Source organism: Tachysurus vachellii, chromosome 2 (genome assembly GCF_030014155.1).
Source record: "Tachysurus vachellii isolate PV-2020 chromosome 2, HZAU_Pvac_v1, whole genome shotgun sequence".
Taxonomy (NCBI): domain Eukaryota; kingdom Metazoa; phylum Chordata; class Actinopteri; order Siluriformes; family Bagridae; genus Tachysurus; species Tachysurus vachellii.
This window is the reverse complement of record NC_083461.1, coordinates 37,425,648-37,451,731: the sequence shown is the minus strand read 5'-3', so window position 1 is coordinate 37,451,731 and position 26,084 is coordinate 37,425,648. Positions and strand designations below refer to the sequence as shown.

Sequence of the window (26,084 nt, the reverse complement as noted above, 5' to 3'; positions counted from 1 at the left end):
GTGACCCATACTCAGAATTCAGAACCAAGATTTAACAGTACTTTATGCAGTGCAGATCTCTCCTTCTCTAACTGGTCTATCTTTGTGTTGTATTTGACCCACAGCTCTGTGATGGCAGACAGCAGGAGAACACACAGCAGCAGCACACACACCACAGTACAGTAAGTCTGTAACTTCTCCTCCTTATAGCATCTGGTTTAGAAGCTAGAGAGTAACACAAGCTTAAGATTATCTTCATTATTTTACTGATGATTCATATCTAGTGAAATATACAATAAACGTGTCCTAATGTGTGTGTCTGTCTGTGTGTGTCTGTGTGTGTGTGTGTGTGTGTACCTGGAGTCAAAGTTCTCTTACAGTATCCGGTCATATCTTCATATAAATCCTCAGTGTCTTTTAAGTCAGCTGATTTGTTGTCTGCTAAAATTTCTGGCTTTGTACAATCTCCTTTAATCATCTCTGTTTCTCTTGTCTTCTGTACCAACACTGGGACAGTCTGTTTTATGTCTTGGTCTCTTTTCTCAACTGAAGTTTCCGTCTCTCAGTGTTGACTGGTTCTTCAGTAGAGGAAGTAATTGTGAGAGTCAAATAAGCTCATCATTGTGCCCACTCACTTGCAGGCCTCTGTAGATTTAGACAATGTATAGACACTGGATTCTTGATGTACAAGAAATCAAGCATAAAGTTTTAAAAAGTGATGATGTTTCTCATGTTGTCTCCTAATTGTGGCCTTTAATGGACATCTCTTTGATTAGGTTTTAGGAAAGTGTCAGAAAAACCTGAAATACATTCAACAACTCCTACAACGGTTGTGTGTGCATGTATGAGTGTATGTGAATGTTTGTATCTGTATATGCATGTGTGCGTGTGTCTGTGTGTGTGAGTGCGTGAATCTGTGCATGAGTTTGAGAATATTTGTGTGCTTGTGTGTGTGAGTATATGTTTGTGAGTATGTGTGTGTATTTCTGTCTTTGTGTGTGTGTATGAGTGTGTATTTGTGTGCTTGTGTGCATAAGGGTGTGTGTGCATTTCTGTGTTTGTGTGTGTGAGTATAAGTTTGTATATGTGTGTGTGTATTTGTGTATTTCTGTGTTTGTGTGCATGTGTGTGTGTGCAGCAGACTGGGAACAGTAAATCAATGGCCCTGCAGGACTTGGGACCCTGGAGTGTGGCCCAAGTACAGGTTATAGAACCTGATAAATGTGTGCAGAGAGGGCCAACCTGCCGCAGCACAAATATCATCAAGGGGGACACCCATGGTCAAGGCACTGGATGAGGCAATACTCCTAGTGGAGTGAGCCCTGATGCCAAGAGGCAAGGCAAGACCGCGGACCTCATAGGCCTGAGCTAATGGCCTCCACCACCCGGTGCGCCAGGCGCTGCCTGGAAACCGGATTACCCTTATTCTAGCCCCCAAAACAGACAAAAAGGGCGGAAGAGTTACTCCACGAGCTAGAGCGGTGGACATAAGTCCTCAAGGCCCTTATTGGGCAAAGCAAATGCAGCCTCTCCTGTTCTGCTGACTCATGGGGCGGGGGACAGTAGGCCCGCAGTATGACTGGACAGCCAGCCATCCTGGCCCTGGGGTGCAGAATAGCCTTGGACATGCCAGGGGAAAAATTCTAGGCAGGCGATGGGTGATCGACAAGGCCTGCAAATCCCTCACTCTTTTAAGAGAGGACAAGGCTAGGAGCAGAGCCAACAGGGTCAGAAACTTCTCAGAGGCTGACTCCATGGGCTCAAAGGGGGCTTCCAGCAGCCCCTCCAGGACCACAGAGAGGTCCAAGGAAGGAAGGTGCGTTCTGCAGGAAGGCCTCAGCTGCCTGACACCACTCAAAAAGCGAGAGACCGGAGTGTGCCTACCCAAGGAGGCCCTGAGGACAGGCTCGTGGTTCGCAGCGATGGCGGCACCTTTAAAGTAGATGGGGACAGGCCCCGAGAAAAACAAGACTGCAGGAACTCCAGCACTGAACTGACCGGGCAGTGAACTGGATCCTGACAGTGTTCATCGCACCATAGGCGAAAAAGCCTCCACTTCAGAGCATATAGCTTCCTAGTGGAGGGAGCCCTAGAATTCAGAAGAGTCTCGGTCACCTCAGATGAGAGGCCTGCCTCTAGGAACTTGTCCCCCTCAGGGGCCAGACCCGAAGCTTCCACATCTTGGGGCGGGGGTATAGGATTGCCCCCTGCACCTGAGAGAGGAGATCCTCCCTGACAGGAACCTCTCATTTACATGCCCTGGAATGAAAATCGATCTCAGCGGAAGAAACCTGGTCTCTGCCCAGAGCAGAATCTGCTGTGCCAACCTGAAAATGGGGCACAAATGCAGACCACCCTAATGATTGATATAGGGAACCACCGCAGTGCTGCCATCCAAGGCTGCTCCCCAGCCTGAAAGTGAGGCGTCCATCGAAAGAGTCCTGCGATGATGACACGCCCCTAGAGTGGGACCCAAGTCCAGGAACCAGGGTCTTTTCCACATAAGAAGGGTACAAAGCCCATGACACGTAGCCCTTATAACCCTGAGGGGATGTCTGCAAGGATGAAAGCCCGCACTCCTGAGCCAGAGCTCGAATGGCCTCATATGAAGCAGATGCAAAGGGATGAAAAGGAGCCAAAAAAGATGCCAAAAGGAAGAACACAATACTGGTACACCTCGCCCCCAAAAGTGAACCTTAGGAACTTCCTGTGCTCTGACAGAATGCCTATGTGAAAATAAGCGCCCTCGAGGTCAATCGTCACAAACCAGTCTTTGGACCTGATCTGGGACATGATAACCTTGAGCATGAGCATCCTGAACCTGTAAGTCTTCGGAGTACAGTTCAGAGCCCCCAGGCCAAAATTGGACGCAGCCCCCCGCCCCAGCTCAGATACCACCTGAGGTCCCAACCCCTGGCCACTGTTGAGCTCTGTCAGCAGGTCAGCCTGGTAGGCCTGCAAAACTGCCATGGTGTGCAGGGCCACATCTGATTGCCCTGCTGCCGTGTAGGCCTTACCCACAAGGGCTGAAGTAGTCCTACAAGGCTTGGATGGAAGGCAGGTTTCCTCCATGCGGGCGATGTAGGTGAGAGATAGTCCATAAGCATCTCTTCAATCCCAGGCATCGCCCCATACCCATGGCTTTCAAGCCCTACAATGGCTGAATAGTCAGACATTATAAATACACGCTGAAAAAATACGCGCTGAAAATGGATTTCTCCAAGACCTTGACACCTCGGCATGTCAGGAGAGTCAGGGGAGTCAGGGGAGAGAGCAAGAGAAAGGGAAATACCCGTCTCTTTCTCTGTTTCCGCTAAATCAACCGACGAACCCCATCATCGAAGCCGCCATGCAGCCTCAGCGGAAAAATATAGCCAGGCGGGATCGGAGAGTACTCAGAGGGAATCCCTCACAATGCACGCAGCCGGCTCCCTCAAGAGCCGACCGGGCATGCTCCTCTCCCAAACAAACAATGCAAAGAGAGTGCGTGTCGTCCCCCGTGATAAAGCAGGGGGCACAGAAGTACACATTTCTTAAAATGCTTAGATTGCAACATATTTTTGTTTTTCTCACTTAGCTTTCCCTAAAATATATATATTTTTCTCTCCCCACACTAGACAGACAGGACAAACAATTACACACATACACAGAGCGCTTCCTGAATACAAAGAAGCTGGAGTAATGTGACATAGATGCCCTTATATGGACTTCTGGCATGTAATCACTTCGTCACGTGTCCTTCCCGAGCATATAATTAAATTGGCGTGTTTGCACACAGAGCTTCGGACACTTCCTCACAGAAGCGTTCCCATAGCGTCAGCCCTGATGCAAGGTCAAGTTAACTCGAAAAGGAACACCGTCTAAAGTCTGCTATTGACTGCAGAGCATGGATAAATCCTCTGGGGGCAGAAGACAAGTATCAGATTGTATAAAACAGGTTTGTTGATGATATGGGTGGTGTTCCAATATCCTCAAGGGGAACACCCATGGCCAAGGCACTGGACGAGTTGATACCCCCAGTGGAGTGAGCACTGATGCCGAGAGGTGAGGCAAGACCACGCGCCTCATAGGCCTGAGTAATGGCCTCCACTACCCAGTGCGCTGCGCCGCCAAGCCAACCCGAACCACAAGGTGCAGCTGAAGCTGAAAATCTCTCCTAATGCACGCAGTCGGCTCCCTTGAGAGCGGACCGGGCAAGCCACTCCCAACCAAACAACGTAAAGAGTGTGCGTGTCGCCCCCCAGTGATAACATCTCTTAAAATGTTCGGCGGATCGCAACATAGTACTCCCCGCGTAGATTTTCCCTGAAATAATAATATATATATATATATATATATATATATATATATATATATATATATATATATATATATATATATATATATATTGCACGGCTCTTAGAGAGATGGGACAAAGAAGAAGAGGCACAGAGACTGGATTAATGCAAACAATGGGGTGGTATTTATTTTCTTCTCTGCCTGCTCCACCGGGTCGTCCACTCGAGGGACAGGATAGCTGTCAAAATCTGAGATCTGGTTGAGCCTCTAGAAGTCATTACAGAGGTGAATGAACCCATCTGGTTTAGGCACCACCACAATGGGGCTGGACCAAGGGTTGGCAGACTCCTCAATAATCCCCTCCTTTAGCATTCATTCCACTTCCTCTTCGAAAGCACGGCGATGGGCTTCCGGGACCCTATATGGTCGTTGTCGGACCACCATCCCAGGAGGGGTCTTGATCTCATGGTGCACCAGCACTGTAAGTCCTGGACAGGATGAGAAGATATCCGCGAACTGGTCCAGGAGCTCTGTGAGGTCGTGCTGCTGGGCTGGTGTGAAATCATCTCCCCTCCTTACTAGGGCATGCTCTTGGGGATCTGTGTGGAGGGAGGCAAACCCAGACACCACAGCCAGCGGGGAATCCATTTTTTCAAAATGTAGATGTGATATAATTTGGTGTCTGTACGCTTACCTGGCTGTTGCAACCGATAGTTTACCGGTCCCACCTTCTCGAGGCCGAGTACAGGCCCTGCCACTTCACCAGGAACTTACAGGCCGCGCTAGGAACAAGTAGCATTACTTGGTCCCAAGCGCGAAGTTCCCTAGCCTTGTACGTCCTTTGCTGCGCACACTGGGCTTCTTCAAAGTGTTCCTTCACAATGGGCCTGACGCGCTCGATTCGGGCCTGCATGTCCTGCTCCTCCCAGGCCTCCCAATCTACGTCCAGCATGCCCCGAGGGCGCCGTCTGAACAGGAGTTCAAACGGGGTGAAGCCTGTGGACACCAGGGGCGTTTCCCGGACAGCAAAGAAGACGTAGGGAAGGAGGAGGTCCCAATTCTGTCCTTCCTGGTCTACCACCTTTTGTAGCATCCGCTTCAGGGTTTGGTTAAAACCTTCTACCAGTCCATCTGTCTGGGGGTGGTAGACAGACGTCCTCAGGTGTTTGACCTGCAACAGCCGACACAGATCCATCATTAATTTTGACATGAATGGCGTACCTTGGTCGCTAAGGATGTCCTTGGTATCCCCACTCTGCTGAAGAGCAGGAGCAGCTCTCATTCTGTGAGGTGGCTTTCTGAAGTGTGACCACCTCGGGATAGCGGGTGACATAGATGTATTCATGGCCCCGGGCAGACTTCGGTAGCGGTCCCATGAGGTCCATGCCAAGCCTTTCAAATGGGATGCCAATAATAGGAAGGGGAATAAAGGGGGCCAGCCCTGGCTTCTGGGGGGAGGTCCGCTGGAATGTGGCGCAGCCCCTGCAAAAGCCCAGGACTTCAGCATTCATGCCCGGCCATGTAAATCGATCCCGCAGGATTTCTAGCGTGTTCTTGGGTCCAAGATGGCCCCCCAAGGGGTGAGTGTGGGCTAGGTGGAGCAGGAGCGGAGTACGCTGGCGTGGCACCACCAGCAGGTCACAGGGTTCTCCTCTCCTGTCTGTGTGGAAGTAGAGAAGCCCATTTCTCACCAAGAAGTACGATGGAGTGAGTGGCCGGGTGGGATCGGTTTTTACTTCCTCAACCTGCAGGACCTGGCCCCAGCAGTGCTTCATCCGGTCATCCTCTTTCTGTTCCTTCCGAAAACCCCTCTCCTGGGTGGCCTGTCAAAACAGCGAAGAGAAAGTGTTAGTAAGCGACTGGAACTCACCTGGAGAGGAGTCTCTGGTGTCATGTTCCTCCCGAGCCATGCACGCCCGGTGGTCCTGGCCCTTCTTCTTTTGTTCCGGTCCACTCTTGGTAGTGGACTTCATGGCGGCGGCAAACCCTGGCCAGTCGTGTCCCAGCACGAGAAGAACAGGGGGATCTGGGATAAGGCCAATAAGAAGCGGCCACTCTCCTGCTTTGCTCCGAATCTTAATCTGTGCGGTAGGAACCAAACTGGGCATCGCCATGGACACACGAGGCCGTGAGAGTCCCCACCGACTTTACGGGGGTGGGGAGTATGGCCGACCGGGCCAGTGTGACCGTACTTCCCGAATCCAAGAGCGCGGACACTGTGTGGCCATTTACCTCCACGGTAAGGCGGGGGCCCTTTGGAATGGCAGGTGTGTGCAGGCCGCAACTCACGAGCCATTGTTTGTGGGCCTGGGTTGGGGCCTTAAGGTCTGGTTCCGTGGGCATGGGCTCATCGATCAGTCCGAGGGCAGGGTGGGTTTCCTCTCCCAAACCCATTCGGATGCTTGTTGTTGTCGGGGCTGGGGGTGGCGGGGGCTGGCCTGGAAGTCTCTTTGAGCCTCCCGGCCAATTTCTAGGGTGGCCTTGGCACCCAGGATGCTCAGAAACTCTTTGGGGTTCTCTGTGTCTGTAAAAGAGTATCAAAGACAACAAGCATTAGTCCCATTAGGCACGTCCCCTTTTTCACCTCTCTAACTGCTGAGCCTCGCTTCCTGCTGTGCTTTCCACCTGGATGCCCAGCAGCACTCCTGATTGGCCCGTACTTTTCGGCGGGAGTTTCGGCCGCCCCGCCTCACTCTCACTCCCCACGGCGTTAGCCATGGTTCTGAAGTTCGGGATCTCGCGCTTAGCACCGCTGGCCAAGGTGCTGAACCACAGCCTTTTACACTCTCCCACTTCTTGGCGGACTGAGATTTGTAAAATAATGTGCTTTTTTACGTTACTACATCTGATATTCCAGCAGGCTTCACATCCCTTTTTAGAATCTGTTTGTCATCTCAGAAAGAGATTCAGATGAGTCACTGAAACAGACCATGGCAAAGCACACGCTGGAACACAAGATACAGGTACACCATCCCAAAGCATGGTGGTGGTAGCTTCATGCTGTGAGGGTGTTTTTTAGCAGCAGAGACAAGTGCACTGGTCAGATTAGCAGAAAAGTTGATTGAAGCAATACAATGAGATATCCTTCATTTCTGGAATATAGATTGATGTGTGAAAAAAAGTGAGGCATTTTAGCATTAGGCTGCATCTGAATACATCTAGACACAAACAGTAAAACCACTGACAGCTGAAGTGCAACAGTAATAATTTAATATTAGACATATTAAATGTGTTTGTGTTTATCTCCAATGAGCACGGTGGCTTAGTGGTTAGCACGTTTGCCTCACACATCCAGGGTTGGGGTTTCGATTCCCGCCTCCGCCTTGTGTGTGTGGAGTTTGCATGTTCTCCACGTGCCTCGGGGTTTCCTCTGGGTGCTCCGGTTTCCTCCCCTGGTCCAAAGACATGCATGGTAGGTTGATTGGCATCTCTGGAAAATTGTCCTTAGTGTGTGAGTGAATGAGAGTGTGTGTGTGCCCTGCAATGGGTTGGCACTCCGCCCAGGGGGTATCCTGCTTTGATGCCCGATGACACCTGAGATAGGCACAGGCTCCCCGTGACCCGAGAAGTTAGGATAAGCGTAGAAATGAATGAATGAGCAATGAGCAACCCTGATGTTACTGAGGCGACTGTGGCAAGGATAGTAGACGAAGAATCAGACTCAAAAGGGAAACTCATCCTAATTTGTACCTCACACTGGAGGGTGTGATTATAAATATATAGTTTGACAGTTTTTTATAGGTTGTGTATAGGTTGTGTAAGTACATTACCAGGATCGATGCATGACACATAGTACTGTACAACACTGTAATTTTAACGTTGCAACAATGTCCACATGTTATCACAACTAAACGCTTCACTTCCTTAAATTGCAGCGGCATGGTAATTCAATTTCATAGCGCACACAACACACTCGAGTAAAGAAGTACAGCAGTACATTAGTGCTCTCAGAGTTTTAGTGAAGAGATTAGATTTTAAAAATGTTTTGTTTCTGCATGGAGGAGATGAAGAGAGACGACGAGGACATGACGGTGGTCAACTATACAATCATAACCGATTATGAAAGCATTGAAATCGAGGACATCAAAACAACGAGTCACAGACAAATTCAACACACAGGTAGAGAAGATTTAAATTTGGTCTAATAAACACACATGAGGTGAGAGGAAGGGAGTGAAACAAGGAGTTAGAGTGTAATGTACTTTACATTTTGCTTTGTATGGGTGTGTAAATTCATGAATTATACTGCATGAATAATAATAAGTCCCTAAGCTGCAAAAAGGTTGAGAACCAGCAACATAAAGAGTTTTAGATCCAAAAGTATTGCTTCATCCTAAAGTGCTTCATGTCCGCTGTGTGCAATTAACGCACAAGTATGAAGCAATACTTCAGGATCTAAAACTCATTATGTTGCTGGTTCTTGCACTTTTGCTTTTTTTACTTCTGCTTTATAATATTAGATATTTATTAAAAAAACACACGTCTGTGTTTGTTCTCCCTTAGAACTCAACACTGCTGGAAGAAACTGTTACAGACTGACTGCAGTGTGTGCGGTGCTGATGTGTGTCCTCCTGCTGACTGCCGTCACTATGCTGTGGGCCAAATACAACATCATGTCTAGAGAACAAGACCAGTTAGAGCAGGAGAGATCTGCATTGCACCATGTGCTGTTAAACTTTGGTAAGAGATTATTGTACATACATAGAATTTACACTCACACCTGAAGCACTGTTTACCTTATTATGGTTTTAAAATCAGTTCATTCATGTAAGTTGATTATTAATGAAATGATCTGTACTAGGATGGAGAGTTTTCAAACAGAATATTTATTACATTTCTACTGAAAAGAAGAACTGGACTGAGAGCAGACAGCACTGTATAAAGAGAGGAGCAGATCTGGTGATTATAAACAGTACAGAGGAACAGGTGAGAGAGAGAGAGATTTTTTATTTTTTACAACCCTTTATTAACATCAAATTTAAGTCACATCATATATAAGCAAATCGGGGGTGACTCAGGAACTCAATAAATACATGTTAAAATAGTTCAATAAATCAGGTTAAAATATAACAGTGGATAGTATCCTCCACTGGAGGTCAGTGGCTTTTTGGTTAACGGTGCCTTGCACAGTGCCCTCCACTCCAGATTTGCTAGGATTAAGTTACAACTGATGATCCATCATTCATGATGATGTGTCTGTCAGACATGCTTAGATCTGAGCAGAAGCTGTGGTATCTGAAAGAGGGGTTTGACTGACACACAATCATCACTATCCGATTGTCTTTTGCATGTTTCTTTCCTTGTACCTTACCTTGCTTTTCCTTTTGGTTGGTAAAGTGCCACCCACCATCTCCACGTCTCCCCTGTCCCTCTGCACTGGTGTAGTGGCCGGTGTTTCCAGGCAGTTGCTCTGAACCTCTGTGCCTGCCTCTGCCAGCACAGGCATCTCCAGCACTGCGTCTAAATCCACTTTTCTAAGTTAAGCATGGCCTTTCTTGGTCCGGTTCAGCCAGACACAGCTTCTCCTACTGTGGTTCAGCCGAGCATGGCTACTTCACAACCGGTTCAGCTGAGAAGGGCTTCTCCAGTGTTGCAGCTGCTCCAGTGTGCTTCAGTGCCACCTGCATCCTTCCCCAGTCGCTCAGAAACACAGAGAACACTCTCACCTCTTAGGACAGGCCCTAAATAGATGGCCTGTTTTATCACATTTAAAACATTTCATGTCAGCATCAGAAAAAAAAAAATATATATATTCTATATTCATTTTGTTCTTCAACAATTACAGGAGTTCATCAGTAAATATTCCAACGGTATTCAAGCTTGGATTGGTCTGACTGACATAGACACAGAGGGGACATTTAAATGGGTGGACGGTTCACCACTGACCACTGAGTAAGACATCACTGAACTGAAAATTACCCATGATGCAGTTTCTCTCAGTCTCAGAGCTTCAGATGTGAATAAACAGACATTCTGACTCTCTTTGTGTTTTCAGGTTCTTTTGGGTCGGACAACCAAACAATTTTGCAAGAAATGAGGACTGTGTTATAACAGGCTTTAGAAGGGCTAAGTCTAACATCTCAACCTGGAATGATAATAACTGTGGCTTCTCTGAAGTTTGGATTTGTGAGATGAACATATTTAACTGAGCACATGAAGTTCACTTGCTGAAATAGGAAATTTTTTTTAAATGATAATAATACTTTTTGTTTTGAACATATGAAGTCATTCTTTTACATTTAGATAGCGAGTCGTGTGAAAAAAACTGAAATATAGCGAGTCATGTGAAAAAAGTCTGACATGTACAGTAATAGATGGCATTAAATTCTATTTTTTTTAGACATTGAAGTGTTTAAACAAAATCTACATTTTGTTTTGATAAGCATTAATACATAGGATATATATATATATATATATATATATATATATATATATATATATATATATATATAAATAACCAGAGGTTTATGGAAAATTACTTATTTTAAAAACAAAATTTGGAAATGAATACAATACATTTTGTTTTGCTTTGTTTTTAATAAAGTATATATTTATAATTTATTCACACGTGAGAAGATAAATGCAATCAGCAAAGATGTCCCTGCAAAAAAAAAATCTAATCTAGTCAGCCCATGAAGGCAGCCATATTGGAAAAGGCCCAATATGGCTGCAGAGCATGAATAAATCCGCCAGGGGGCATAAAACAAGTATCAGATTATATTCAACAGATTTGTTGATAATATGAGTGGTGCAGAGGTCTCAGAATTTAAATATGATACAAATTGCATTATAGGGTTATGTTTCCTCGTAATTGGGTTCTCTGAATAAGGACGTTTGCCAAATTTCTGTAAGACCAGCTGTTTTTAGAGATGCTCGGACACACTAAATTTGAAGTGTTGTAGCAAATGGTCTGAATGCTTATGCCAGTGTGATGTTCTAGTTGTACTTTTTAATAAATTTGCAAAGTTATAACATGTCTGGTTTTTGCTTTCTTTTTTGGAATATAGAGTGTAGATCGATGTGGAAAAAAGTAAAGTATTTAAGCATAATTTTAAATTACATTACAAAATGTTTCATATTAAGAAAACAGATTCTTCTGTTCCTCTAGTTTCCTCTGCCAGTCCAAATGTTGATTGGCATTTCTGTATTAGCTGTAGTGTGTGTGTATGTATGTGTGTGCCGGCGATGAGTTGGCACCCAATCCAAGGTGTTTCCCCTCCATGTGCCTCCTGGGCTAGACTTCAGGTATGTTGAGCATATGTGAAAATATAAATATAAATAATACACACACACCAGATGATAATTTTTGGACCAAACAGAGGCCAGGTTTACCTTGACATGAATAAAACAGAAGAGAAGCAAATATGTGAATGCTATAAAATGGTGGAAAAAAAACAACAAATCATTCAAGTGATTAATTTTGTTCATTTATTTGATATACGCACGAGTTTGTACAAATATCGACAATGTAGAATGTTTTAATCAAATGCTTCAATGTAAATTTGACGCATTTATTTATTATGTTATTATTGATTGTTGTTAGTGTGTGTGAGTGAGTGTGTGTTTGTGTGCATGTATGTGTACGTCCAAGTTACCTTGAAACAATGCTAAACCACTATACCCACAAAAATATGGATCTCTCTCTCTCTCATGTTCTCTTTATCTCTCTCGATCTTCAAGAAAAAAAAGAACCAGCCCAGAGTGGTTGAGGTCTGTCACAACTTTGTTACTGAAGTTGGCATGTGTAATTTCCAGAGCTCGGAAACAAGTAAGTTCCTCAAAAACGAACATTTTCATGTCTAGGCTTAACCGAACTCTTTCCATCATTAACATTCCTTTCTAGTTTATTATCCAGAGATTTGCAAAATAATGTGTTTTTTTTCCTTTACTTTGTTAGAGAAAGTCATGCTGGCATCTGATACTCCAGCAGGTTTCACTTTCCTTTTTTACATTCTGTTTCTCGTCTCAGAAAGAGATCGAGTCACTGAAACAGACCATGATTTTCTTAATAAAGTTATCACATATTTTTTTTGGGATGTAGATTGATGTTGGAATGACTGATGTGGGCATTTTAGCATAAGGCTGCATCTGAATACATCTAGACACTAACATTAAATCCACTGACAGCTGAAGTACAACAGTAACAGTGGACGGCAATTGTGGCACATATTAGGCAGGAAGTGAAGATCAGTTATTAAAGCTGATGTGTTTGGAGCAGGAAGAACGGGCAAGTGTAAGGATCTGAGCAACTTTGCATGCGTGTGTTTGCGTGTGTGTGTATATGTGTGCATGAGTGTGTGTGTTTGTATGTCTGTGTTTTAGTAGTGAGTAACTGTGTATGTATGTGTGTGTGAGGAAGTGTGTGTGTATGTGTGTGTGAGGGTGGTGTGCGTGTGTGTGAGTGAGAAAGACTTTGACATGGGTCAGATTGTGAAGGATAGTCACGATTGACACTGGGACAGTCTGTTTTAAGTCTTGGTCTCTTTTCTCAACTGCAGTTTCCATCTCTCAGTGTTGATTGGTTCTCAGTAGAGGAAGTAATTGTGAGAGTCAAAGAAACCACACAAAGTTCTCAGAAGCTCATCATTGTGCCCACTCAATTGCAGGCCTCTGTATATTTAGACAATGTATAGACACTGGATTCTTGATGTACAAGAAATCAAGCATAAAGTTTTAAAAAGTGATGATGTTTCTCATGTTGTCTCCTAATTGTGGCCTTTAATGGACATCTCTTTGATTAGGTTTCTGGAAGCTGTCAGAAAAACGTGAAATACATTCAGCAACTCCTACAACAGTTGTGTGTGTGTTTGTGCATGTATGAGTGTGTGTTTGCATGTGTGAGTGTATGTGAATGATTGTATGTGTATATGCATGTGTGCGTGTGTCTGTGCGTGTGTGTGTGCGTGAATCTGTGCATGAGTTTGAGAGTATATGTGTGCATTTATGTGTGTGTGTGTTTGTGCTTGTGTATTTGTGTGCTTGTGTGTGAGTATATGTCACGGTTGAAGCGCCTGCCCCGCCTCCCGAGCACCAACAGAGAGAACCGTCTCCTGAGTATTAGTCGTTTCCGGACTGCATTTCCCATAATTCTCGCACCGGGACTGATTACACCGCCACCTGTTTCTTATTTCCCAAGACTATATAACTTGAACGTGAACTTGACTCCAGTGCAAAGTCTCAATCTGCTACTGTGATCATTCTAAGCATCTCTAGTTCCGGTTTTGTGATTCTGTTTCTGTCTTTCTGCCTATCAATTGTTTGCCGCCTGCCCCGACCTTCTGCCTGTTATTATCGACCTTGTACTTTGCCGCACCTGCCCTGTTGTGTTTGCCGTCACTGACCTCTGCCTGTTGTTTACGAGTACATTTAATAAAAGCTGCAAATGGATCCTGAGCCTTACGACACTTCATTACAGTATGTGTGTGTGTGTGTGTGTGTGTGTGTGTGTGTGTGTGTGTGTGTGAGTATATGTCTGTGAGTATGTGTGTGTGTATTTCTGTGTTTGTGTGCGCGAGTGTGTGTGTGGGTATGTGTGTGTATTTGTGTGCTTGTGTGCATAAGTGTGTGTGTATTTCTGTGTTTGTGTGTGTGTGTATTTTTGTTTGTGTGCATGTGTATGTGCATGTGTGTGTGTGTGAGTATATGTCTGTGAGTGTGTGCGTGTATTTCTGTGTTTGTGTGCGTGAGTATGCGTGTGTGTATTTGTGTGCATAAGTGTGTGTGTGTGTGTATGTGTGTGTGTGTGTGTGTGTTAAATAATAACCACACTCAGTTTCAAGTCCATATCACAGCTGGTTCACTAAACATAAGCATAGAGGAGAACCAGAATAGAAAAATCGGTGATGATGACACAGTGGACACAGATAAAGACCTGGGGTCTCATTTATAAAACTGTGGATCCCTACTAGGATCCCTACTAAAAGTTTACGTACGCCCAAAAGCCAAAAATGGCGTACGCCAAAATAAATTCCGATTTATAAAACCGTGCGTACGCACTCCTCTAAGAAATGTTCCCTTTATAAATCACAGATCACCCACAGATGTGCGTACGTGAAATCCCGCCCTGTACACACCCATTTTTAACCATAAATAGTCAATGCAAATCACTGCGCGGGCACGAGAGTGGACCTCGTTACAATGTTTCCTCTGCGCTCTGCGGGTTTAAAAATGAGGTGAGGAGCCAACATTGTTATAATTATATTAAAAACAAAATTGTTACAGTTTCTACTTTTTAATATTGTTAAACTCACCAAGAAGCCAGCCATCACGTACTGCGCCTGCATTTAGTCTGTTCCCTACACTGCTATGTGTCAAGATAAAGGAATCATGTGTTGAACCAGGCCAGCGTGCCACAATGTTTGTGAGGGTCATGTTGGAGTCACATATGATTTGCACATTAATAGAATGCACATGCTTTCTATTAACATAAGCAGATTCATTTTCAGATGTGAACTTATAGCAAACATGAGCGCAGTCAATTGCGCCGATTACATTTGGGAAACCAGACATTGCTGCAAATTGCATTTTAATTTCGGCCTGTTCTCGCACAGTGTAGGGGAACCTGATGTATCGACTACCCATATTAAGTATACCATTCAAAACGACAGATATTATGGCACTCAGGGACGGCTTTGATATACCAGACCTATAGGGTGAGATGATAGATTCCAATAGAATTATTTCATATACAAAAAGGTCTTAGAGACAAAGTTGAGGATTACTTATAGTTTTTTTTATATAAATAATTTACCTGTCTGCCAATTCCCGCTGGAAACAGCCGGTTGCAAAGAACCCCAGAGTGGTGAGGACTTGTATTTAGACTGGGATGGCATGGTTCCGGCGTGTTGCCCTCTCTAATACTAGACCCAATTCAACACATAGATCTAAGAGCACAGCTCTAGGGAATCATAATGGGCCAGGATATCATCATGGTCCCTGAAAACTCGTTCTCTCCTTATTCTGCCATTGGCGTAATCCTCCAACAGTGCCAGCAGTGCCACCATGAAGCATTACATACCCGGGTCACCGGAGGATTTATATGTTTCTAGCAATTAGACTGATCGTTAACACCTTGACAAAATCACAGAATTAATTTGTGGGCGAAAATTTAAGACGAAAATGTTATAGTGAACACATACTTCTTCATGACGGTTTTGTAATGAACACCGTAGGATCGATGATGAGTAGCGATTGTGCTTCAAGACTTTGACATTTTATGATATATGTACATTAAGGAAAATATTTCGTTTTTACACTGTGTTCTGCAGTTCTCTAATAAAAGGGTATTTCATGCCATTTTGTATCACATGTAGACGCGCCATCTCCTCCTGCGCTCCCGTTGTGGACAATGTGACTGTAAGGCTGCCCTGATAATTCATTCATTCATTCATTCATTCATTCATTCATTTTCTACCGCTTATCCGAACTACTCGGGTCACGGGGAGCCTGTGCCTATCCTCAGGTGTCATTGGGCATCAAGGCAGGATACACCCTGGACGGAGTAGCGCTGATTATTATTATTATTATTATTATTATTTTATTTTTAATACTATTATTTTATTTTGAATTACGTTTGGATTTTACTAGATGTATATAGCCTAAAACAATCGGCACAAATAACACTGTTGGATTTAATCTTCATGATAATGTGAATATAACGTATGAAATGGAGTGAAAATTAAATGTCATTAATTATTATAATCGTTCTTCTCACATGTATTTTCTACAATCTAACTTCAGTTCACGACCTCACCATCTGTGTCGCCAATTCCCTTTGTCTCCAGAATGTGCGTACGCACGTCTCAAAGTTTGCTTAAAGGTGCGCACATTCTCCCGTCAAGTTTGTTTTTTATAGATCACAACCTTTGCGCGAAAACTGGCGTACGCATGTTTCCAGCCCCGTTTTGTGCGTACGCACGCTTTATAAATGAGACCCCTGATAACAGAACATCTGCAACCTCATATACAGTTTCCGAACCTATAAAGTAACTAATGAAATCTCATTTACACTTTAATGGTAATTCACAATATCAAGTGTTTTATATAATGATTTATAATTACACTCTCTGGTGTCACCCAGGGTTCCCATTGGTTCCATTCAAGGTCACACACACGTTCTTATATAAGAGAGTTTTTTCTTGCCACAGACTCATACGGGAGAAATGCAAACAAATTTTGGTTCTGCAAAACAAGTTAAATAAAGTTCAAAGTGCCACACAAATAAAACTGAACTGAACTGCAGGCGGGCTTCTGAAAGTGCTGACTGGTTTTTGTGGTTCTCTATTTAACTTACATTCTTGAGAACAGAGCACAGGCATACAGCAACACCATATACCCACAATCACCAAGAGCTGCAGTGAACCCGTACAGAACCTCTACAGACTGAATGCTGATCAGTATAATTAGAAACAGGGATGATTAGATATGTTTATGCAAAATGTGGAATTTCAGCAGACAACACATCAGCTGTCGCAAAGTATGAAGACATCTACGCAAATGACCCTCCAAGGACTCAAGTGACCAGAAGCAATGAGGGAAATAAGAAATCAGGTACACATACACACACACACACACACACACACACACACACACACACACACACAGAATTTACTTTTAATGCTTTGATATAATGTATTAAAAATGCCACAAATAGTTATTTGTGTTCTCTCAAGATTTGTAGCATTCCTTTGGCAAATCTATCAGTAGCTCCAAGTTCTGACCAAGGACTTATATGCTCAGAACCACAAGCTTTTGATTGCATTTCTGTTCCCATAGATCACTTTTGTGTACTCAGATTTGTTAAATAGTTTGCACTAGGTACACCCGTTTGCTGTTTAGTATTATTATTATTATATTTTTGTCCATTGGCCAAAACATTTTTTGGATTTTTATAATCACACAGCATAAAATATGTAGATAAAAAAACTGCATTTGTAAGCCTTTTGGACTTAGACATACAGATACAGGTACTGTATGTGTTTGTATGTGCGTGTGTGTACATGTGTGTGTGTGTGCGTGTTTGTCTGTATGTGTACGTGTTGTGTGTGCGTGTGTACATGCGTGTGTATGTGGTAGCCTGGTGATTAGGATGTTGGACTACTGATCGGAAGGTCGTGAGTTTGAATCCCAAGTCCACCAAGTTGCCACTTCTGGGTCCCTGAGCAAGGCCTTTAATCCTCAATCGCTCAGTTGTATAAATTAAAATAAAAAATAAAAAATGTAAGTCACTCTGGATAAGGGTGACTTCTAAGTGCTGTAAATGTGTGTGTGTGTTTATCATACTTCATCACTTGAATCACAATTTTGTGAAAGAAGTGTGAAAAGTTGCTTTAGTCTCAAATCAAGAAGCTTTTATTGTCATTTCAACCATATATAGCTGTTGCAGTACACAGTGAAATGAGACAACGTCTCTCCAGGACCAGGGTGCTACATAGAACAAAGACAGAGCTAAGGACTTAGTAAGTAGTTACACAGTCTGAACATTCTGCAGATCGCTAATAGCCCCATAGAGTTCACATAGAGCCCTTTTAGCATTAGCGCTGCGGGGATGTAACCTCCGACAAAGAAAACCGTGGTGAATTCCTGTGGTAAATAAAATGGCCTGCATCAAACAGTCACAAACTCCACTAGCAATGAGGAGTAACTAGAAACAAGCACAGAGTTCTTCCTCATAAACGAGGTGAGCCCGTCTAGCTGAATGGCGGCGTCCGGAACTCTGTCGCTGAGCAACATCTGCGTGAAAACAAAGATGCAGCAGTTTCTTTCTAATGAAAGTCCCATTTCTGCTTTCCAGTGTTTGCTTGTGCATTTTCTATGATCCTGGACAGATATGCTAAACCACACGGCACTTGTTTCAATTTCAATTTCAGTTAAACTGAATAATGCGAATAAAATACGACTGTCTGTATATTAGTTACTGTTTTTTTAACACTAGATTCATTTATATTTTTTTTTCCCTTTCAGCAAAAAAATTACTATATACTATAGCATACTATATCGATCACCATGACAACACTTTCCCCAGCAAGAAAAGAGTAGTAGTTTGAGAAATTAAACTAATTATGTTGACCCCAAAGACAGACAGCTTCCACACCTCAGGATGGCCACTGGTTGATGGTGAGCATCACCTCTAGGTTTCTAGAAGTCTTTCAGGGAAACAGTCTGGGATACCACTAATATTCCTGCTGTTCACTCACATGACACCGTGGAGCTGGAAGCTGGGAGCTATGGAAAGCCAAAAGGTTTAGAAGCAAAATGCAGTTTGAATGAAATTAAATTTATTACACAATCATGACTGGTAGTAAAAAGTATTTGGAGAACTGTTCTAGATGTAAAGATTAATCTAAAGATTGAATTAAACTTTTGTTTATTCCGCTTCTAGGAGTTTACAGACTGGCTGCAGTGTGTTTGCTGCTGCTGTGTGTTTTCCTGCTGATTGCCGTCACAGTGCTGTGGGTCAAATACAACACCCTGACAAAAGAGAGACCGCAGTTACAATTAGAGAGAGATCAGTACCAACGAGAGCTCTCTGAACTTCACAGTGTCCTTTTAAACCTGGGTAGGTGACTTCTGTGTTTCATGGAAACTTTTTTAATGAACAAATTGTATTTCATTCATTTTTAATGCAAGTGAACAGGGAATAATCAATGTACCATTTAATCGCTTAATTAATTCCTCATAGATTATAGATCTCACAGTTAATCCTTACCAGTTGTTTGCTCATCCCATTTTCTGTTTTTATTGTTTTTTTTTGCAATAAATTGTTATGCAATAGTTTTTTGTTTCTTTGTTTGTTTTGTTTTTCTGTTGCTTTTTATGAAATATTTTCCTGTGAAAGCATTTTTTTAATCAAGTATATGCCAGGCAATTTTAGAAAGAAAAAAAAAACGAAGTTATTTTTATGGCAGTTTTCATTTTAAAAGCCAATGTGGCCGACATCATAGGGTCATGTTGTGTTTTTTAATATTTGGCAACATGAGAGTGCTGTCATGAAACCAAATGTTAAAATGGAAATCTACACCAGGTTACATATGTAACCCGGTTCCCTGAGAAAGGAACGAGACGCTGCGTCAGTGCTGAAGCTATGGGAACGCTTCTGTGAGGAAGTTGTGTCTGAAGCTCTGTGTGCACACACGCCATTTTAATGGCTTGGGAAGGACAACGGAGTGATTACGCGCCAGCAAGTCCATATAAGGGCATCTACGTCACACTACTCCAGCTTCTATTTGTCTGAAGGAAGCGCGAGAGGATGCCCGGGGCGTGGCCAGCGACGCAGCGTCTCGTTCCCTTCTCAGGGAACCGGGTTACATACGTAACCTGGTGTAGTTCCCTTTCGAGAGAACTCAATGCTGCGTCAGTGCTGACGCTATGGGAACGCCAATACCCACATCGCCACGCACCGGTCGATGACTGTGCCAGAGGCCGTGAGAGAGCACAAGCAGACTGGGAACAGACCATCAAGGTGTAGGTAAAGGTGTGCGGAGAGGACCAACCTGCCGCAACACAAACATCTTCAAATTGAACACCCGTGGCCAAGGCACTGGATGAGGCAATAACCCTAGCGGATTTAGCCCTGATGCCGAGAGGCGAGGCAAGACCGCGCACCTCATAGGCCTGAGCTAGTGGCCTCCACTACCCAGTACACCAGGCGCTGCTTGGAAACCGGATTACCCTTATTCTGGCCCAGGACAGACAAAAAAGGGCGGAGGAGTTACTCCACGAGCTAGAGCGGTGGACATAAGTCCTCAAGGCCCTCAGTGGGCAAAGCAAATGCAGCCTCTCCTGTTCCGCCGACTCATGGGGTGGGGGAAAGTAGGCCAGCAGTATGACTGGACAGCCAGCCATCCTGGGCACCTTAGGGACATATCCTGCCCCAGGATGCAGAATAGCCTTTGACATGCCAGGGGAAAATTCTAGACAGGCGGGGGCGATCGACAAAGCCTGCGAATCCCCCACTCTCTCGAGGGAGGCCAAGGCTAGGAGCAGAGCCAACTTCAGGGTCAGAAACTTCTCAGAGGCTGACTCCATGGGCTCAAAGGGGGCTTCCAGCAGCCCCTCCAGGACCACAGAGAGGTCCCAGGAAGAAAGGCGCGGTCTGCAGGAAGGCCTCAGCTGCCTGATACCACACAGAAAGCGAGAGACCAGAGGGTGCCTACCCAAGGAGGCCCCAAGGACAGGCTCATGGTTCGCAGCAATGGCGGCCATGTACACCTTCAAAGTAGAGGGGGACAGGCCCCGAGAAAAGCAAGACTGCAGGAACTCCAGCACTGTACCGACCAGGCAGTGAACTGGATCCTGACAGGGTTCATCGTCCCAGAGGCGAAAAAGCCTCCACTTCAGAGCATATAGCTTCCTAATGGAGGGAGCCCTAGCATTCAGTAGAGACTCGGTCACCTAATATGAGAGGACTGCCTCTAGGAACTGGTCCCCCTCGGGGGCCAGACCCGAAGCTTCCACATCTCGGGGTGGGGGTATAGGATTACCCCCTGCCCCTGAGAGAGGAGATCCTCCCTGATGGGAACCTCCATAGAGTGCCGTTCAGGAGGGAGGCTAGGACTGTGAATCAAACTGGAGAGGGCCAACGAGGGGCAACTAGGAATAGGTTGACCCGGTCGTGGCACACTCTGGCTAGGACTTGCGGGAGCAGAGCTCCCGGAGGGGAGGCGTATGGACGGAGCCTCGGCCACGTCCATACCAATTTCGCTCCACCGCGTGGGGGTGGAGACGTCACTCCCCGGGCCTCAGCACCTGCCTCGACAGGAAGTCTGCCTCCCATTTACATGCCCTGGGATGAAAATCACTCTCAGCGAAAGGAACCTGGTCTCTGCTCAGAACAGAATCTGCTGTGCCTGAAACGGGGGCACAAACGCAGACCACCCTGATGATTGATATGGGGAACCACCGCAGTGCTGTCAGTCCGTACTAAGACATGGCAGCCCCTGAGGTGTGGAAGGAAGTGTTAGAAACACAGCCCTCATCTCCAGGCAGTTTATGTGCCACGAGAGATAAGGGCCCTCACATAGACCCTGGGCAGGACGGCCATCCTAGGCCGCTCCCCAGCCCGAAAGCGAGGCGTCCATCTAAAGTCCTGCGACGGTGACATGCCCGTAGAGTGGGACCCAAGGCCAGAAACCGGGGTCTTACCACATAAGAAGGGTACAAAGCCCACAGCATGTAACCCTTATAACCCTCAGGGGATGTCTGCGAGGATGAAAGCCCGTACCCCTGAGCCAGAGCTGGAGTGGCCTCATGTGAAGCAGACCCAAAGGGATAACGTTGGCTGTTTCCAACATGAGGCCAAGCACCCTCTGCACCTCGGCGACAGAGAGGCCTTGGCCTAGCCAAATAGCTTTCACTGCTGGCAAGATGGAAGCCACCCAAGCGGGAGACAGATGTGCCCGCATCATGGGGGAGTCCCAAACTAGCCCCAGAAAGGTGGTTCTCTAAAAAGGAGAAAGCACACACTTTTCTGGGTCTAACCTGAGGCCTAGAGACCTCATATGGGCAAGCACAGCACCTCGATGACTGGCTGCCATAGCCTTCGACTGGGCCAGAATGAGCCAGTCATCCAGGTAATTCAGTACACGGATGCCCCAGAGACAAAACAGTGCCCGGGCAGCGTCCATGCACCTTGTTAACGTGCGTGGTGAAAAGGGCTAGGCCAAAAGGAAGAACACAATACTGGTACTCTTCGCCCCCCAAAAGTGAACCCGAGGAACTTCCTGTGCTCTGGCAGGACACCTATGTGAAAATAAGCATCCACAAGGTCGATCGTCACCAATCAGTCTTTGGACCTGATCTGGGACACGATAACCTGGAGCGTGAGCAACCCGAACTTGTAGGTCTTCAGAGTACAGTTCAGAGCCTGGAGGTCCAAAATTTGATACAGCCCCCTGTCCTTCTTGGGGACAACAAAATATCGGCTGTAGAAGCCGGAGTCCCGCTCTGGGAGGGGAAAAAGCTCTAAGGCCCCTTTCCTCAGGAGTGAGAGAGGTTCCTCTTGGAGGAACACTGCCTGGTGCCTGCCAACAATCGTGGGCAGCACACCTTGGAAGCGCAGAGGACGGGGGAGAACCCGATGCTGTAGCCTTTTCCTACGGTATCCAGAACCCACTGAGACACACCTGGCAGAAGTTTCCACGCTGCCTGGCTGTCTGATAGTGGTGTCAACCTCGTGCAGACCTCCCGAGTGCCCTGAAACTGGCAGGTGCCAACTCAGGGAGCTCCGTGCAAGGAAGAGGAGCGGGCACAGACCCTACTGCTCCCCAAAACGCCGGAGGCGGTGGGGCAGTTAGTAGAGGGGGCCTTCCTGAATAGAATGCTCCTAGGAACCCCAGCCCTAAATGGGCCCGGGTATGCCGACCGGCCTCCCTAATCTTAGACGGGCACCCACACTAACCCTTTTTACTGCCCTGAGTGAGCTAGAAGGGGGTTGGGTGCGGCTGGAAGATAGCCCAGGCTTCTTGCCACGGCGAAGGGAGAAACTCTCTGAACACTGCCGACTGGCATTTTGCCTCCTGATGCCTGTCGACCAAAGTACTCACTGCGTCGCCGAACGAGCCCTGAGGTGAAACCGGGGCGTCCAGGAGAGAGGACTTATCCTCAACTTTGATGTCAGTAAAAGTTAGCCACAGGTGCCTCTCCGTGGCAACCAGCGCAGCCATTGAACGGCCTATGGTGCGGGCCGTCTGCTTTGTTGCATGGAGCGCAATGTCAGTGGCTCGGCAGAGCTTAGGGCCGCAGGGGCGCACATGCTTGGCCTGCTGCCGCGTAGGCCTTACCCACAAGGGCTGAAGTGGCTCTACATGGCTTGGATGGAAGGGCAGGCTTCCTCCATGCGGTTGATGTAGGTGAGAGATAGCCCGAAAGCATCTCTTCAATCCTAGGCATCGCCCCATACCCATGGCTTTCAAGCCCTATAATGGCCGAAAAGTCAGACATGGCAGGGGAAAAAACGTGCTGAAAATGGACTTTTCCACGACCTCGACACCTCAGCATGGAGGTCTGTGAAAAATGGCAGCCTCCTGCATGAAGGTGAACTCAGAAAGTGGTCGTCTAGCTTAGAATGGACGACACTAACTTCCTCTTCCGGCCAATCTAATTTTAATCTAGACACAGCGGGAATGCCGCTGATTTTGTCGGCTGTTCGGAGGGGGGAAGCTCCTCCACGCCCACATCGAGCTCCTCAGAGCTCGCCGCGGAAAGCGGCATGCTCACTTCCGGGTCGGGAGAAATCGCAGCGCGAGCTCCCGAAACCGAGCGAAGGGGGTTAGGGGAGAGGGAAAGAGAAAGGGAACTCGTCTCTTTCTCCGTTTCCGCTAACTCAGCTAGGCGGGATCGGAGAATACGCAGAGGGAATCCCTCACAATGCACGCAGTCGGCTCCCTCGAGTGCCGACTGCGTGCATTGTGAGGGATTCCCTCTGCGTATTCTCCGATCCCGCTAACTCAGCTAGGCAGGATCGGAGAATACGCAGAGGGAATCCCTCACAATGCACGCAGTCGGCTCCCTCGAGAGCCGACCGCGCATGCTCCTCTCCCAAACAAACAATGCAAAGAGAGTGCATGTCGTCCCCCGTGATAAAGCGGGGGCACGGATGCACGTATCTCTTAAAATGCTTAGTTTGCAACATATTATTTTTCCTCGCCTAGCTTTCCCTAAAATATATATTTTTCTCTCCCTGTACTAGACAGACAGGACAAACAATTGACACACATACACAGAGCGCTTCCTGAAGACAAAGAAGCTGGAGTAGTGTGACGTAGATGCCCTTATATGGACTTGCTGGCGCGTAATCACTCCATCACGTGTCCTTCCCGAGCCATTAAAATGGCGTGTGTGCACATAGAGCTTCAGATACAACTTCCTCACAGAAGCGTTCCCATAGCGTCAGCACTGACGCAGTGTCAAGTTCCCTCAAAAGGGAACAAAGAATCTCTAAAGCATTATGAACAACCGTTATGTTATCGAGTGAGTCCATCAATATTTCTGTAAATATTCTGTACAAGGATGGAGATTTTTCAACAGGAGATTTTACTACATTTCTACTGTAAAGAAGAGCTGGTGGGAAACCAGACAGGACTGTATAAAGAGAGGAGCAGATCTGGTGATCATAAACAGTACAGAGGAACAGGTGAGAGAGGGGGAGAGAGAGAGAGAGAGAGAGAGAGAGAGAGAGAGAGAGAGAGAGAGAGAGAATAAATGTCTCTATATTTATATTGTTCTGTAACAATTACAGGACTTCATCAGTAAAAATTTTGCCGGTACTGAAGCTTGGATTGGTCTGCTTGACACAGACACAGAGGGGACATTTAAATGGGTGGACAGTTCACCACTGACCACTGAGTAAGACAACACTCAACTGAAAATTACCCACGATGCAGTTTTTCAGTCTGAAGCTTTAGATAAGAAAAAACAAACATGTCTGACTCTGTGTTTTCAGGTTCTGGTGGACCGGAGAACCAAACGATTATGAACAAAGCGAGGACTGTGTTATAACAGGCTACAAAAGAGCGAAGTCTAACATTTTAACCTGGGCTGATTATCCCTGTAACCATCCTGTAGTTGGGATTTGTGAGATGAAAATATTTAACTGAATCCATGAAACTAAAAAAACTATATGAAGCTTGTGTCTGTGCTTCCTTTTCATTTATTCTCATAGTAGCAGCTATCAGGTAGCTTGAATGATTTGCTGTAACAGTCTTACAACTCCTGTACATTTAAAAAATATATTAAACTTTATTCTGTACTTAAATACAACACGGTTTTGTATTTACAAAGAGCTGAAACAACAGTCTATGAAGTGCTTTTATGTTACAAACTTGACTAAATGAAATAAATTATATACTACCCACATCTACATGACTGTAACTGAGTCTTAGTACAGTTCAGAGAGCTGGGAATGTGTGAACATTGCAGCACTGATTACTGGGTTAAAATTCACTGTTAAAAGAAAACGATATAATTGTTAATCTAATTCATCAACATGATGTCTCCAGTTTCAGTGTATTGTAACAGATTCTCTGGAACATGGCAAGTCCTAGTTACAAAAGGATGGAGACTTCAGTGTGGATCTCAGCACCACAGAAACACTCATTCACGTAGTCATTCACACACTTATACACTGGAATTCAGAGAAGCCTACATGTGCCCCCTAGTGGCTGAATTTCTCCATCTCTTAGTTAGTGCTTTGTTTGATTTTTGCCACTTCTATAATCAGCTGTACTACTTGATCAGTAAGCTGTGACGATGTAACTTGTGCTTGAAGTTTGTTTATTTGTTAATTTGTTGGTTTACATTCATGTTTATTACTTTTTTGTATGATAAATTCCTGAATAAAATAAGTCTATGAGTAAAGAATCATCTTTTTCGAATGAATATTTGTTGGTTGAGCTTCAGTTTTGTTACTATATTTTTTCCTATATTAAAAAAATAACATTTTTTAAAAATGAGTTGATTAATAACAATTTCATGGGTTGCACATACGAGTTGTTTGTAAAATGTCACAATCAATTATCTACTCTTGAAAAATAAATAAATAAATAACTTAAATAATATTAACAATAACAACAACAACAACAACAATAATAATAATAATAATAATAATAATAATAATAATAATAATAATAATAATAATAATAATAATAATAACGTTTCTATCATTTCTCTTGACCTCAATATTAATATAACATATAATATAAGCAGGCTAGCTGGGTTAAAGTGTCCCCTGTCTGTCAAAGATAATCACAAGATTATTTGCTGTAAAAAAAACAAAAGTGTTCTTTTGGATTGTCATAAGTAAAATATACAGAACTTTATTATATTTTTAT

General features: G+C 45.0%; 2 protein-coding genes across 2 annotated transcripts; both read left to right on the top strand.

Annotated features, from left to right (window-relative positions):
- Positions 1–8,110: 8,110 nt before the first annotated feature.
- LOC132858415 (C-type lectin domain family 4 member F-like) lies at positions 8,111–10,153 on the top strand. Its single transcript, XM_060888752.1, has 4 exons — positions 8,111–8,376; positions 8,761–8,937; positions 9,059–9,183; positions 10,043–10,153. Exons 1-4 carry the CDS (start codon positions 8,238–8,240, stop codon positions 10,151–10,153), a joined length of 552 nt encoding a protein of 183 aa, XP_060744735.1. The 5' UTR covers positions 8,111–8,237.
- Positions 10,154–16,484: 6,331 nt separating this feature from the next.
- Positions 16,485–25,614, top strand: LOC132841937 (C-type lectin domain family 4 member A-like). Its single transcript, XM_060864587.1, has 5 exons — positions 16,485–16,806; positions 18,638–18,814; positions 24,264–24,388; positions 24,494–24,600; positions 24,698–25,614. Exons 1-5 carry the CDS (start codon positions 16,671–16,673, stop codon positions 24,849–24,851), a joined length of 699 nt encoding a protein of 232 aa, XP_060720570.1. The 5' UTR covers positions 16,485–16,670; the 3' UTR covers positions 24,852–25,614.
- The last annotated feature ends 470 nt before the right edge of the window (positions 25,615–26,084 follow it).

What these genes read in the sequence shown, in the direction of transcription:
- LOC132841937 (XM_060864587.1), top strand. Translation starts at nt 16,671, where the DNA reads ATGATTAGATATGTTTATGCAAAATGTGGAATTTCAGCAGACAACACA. An exon ending in TGAGGGAAATAAGAAATCAG is followed by an intron (nt 16,807 to 18,637) that starts GTACACATACAC and finishes TTCCGCTTCTAG; the next exon opens with GAGTTTACAGACTGGCTGCA. An exon ending in TAAACAGTACAGAGGAACAG is followed by an intron (nt 24,389 to 24,493) that starts GTGAGAGAGGGG and finishes TAACAATTACAG; the next exon opens with GACTTCATCAGTAAAAATTT.
- LOC132858415 (XM_060888752.1), top strand. Translation starts at nt 8,238, where the DNA reads ATGTTTTGTTTCTGCATGGAGGAGATGAAGAGAGACGACGAGGACATG. An exon ending in CAGACAAATTCAACACACAG is followed by an intron (nt 8,377 to 8,760) that starts GTAGAGAAGATT and finishes GTTCTCCCTTAG; the next exon opens with AACTCAACACTGCTGGAAGA. An exon ending in CCATGTGCTGTTAAACTTTG is followed by an intron (nt 8,938 to 9,058) that starts GTAAGAGATTAT and finishes GATCTGTACTAG; the next exon opens with GATGGAGAGTTTTCAAACAG.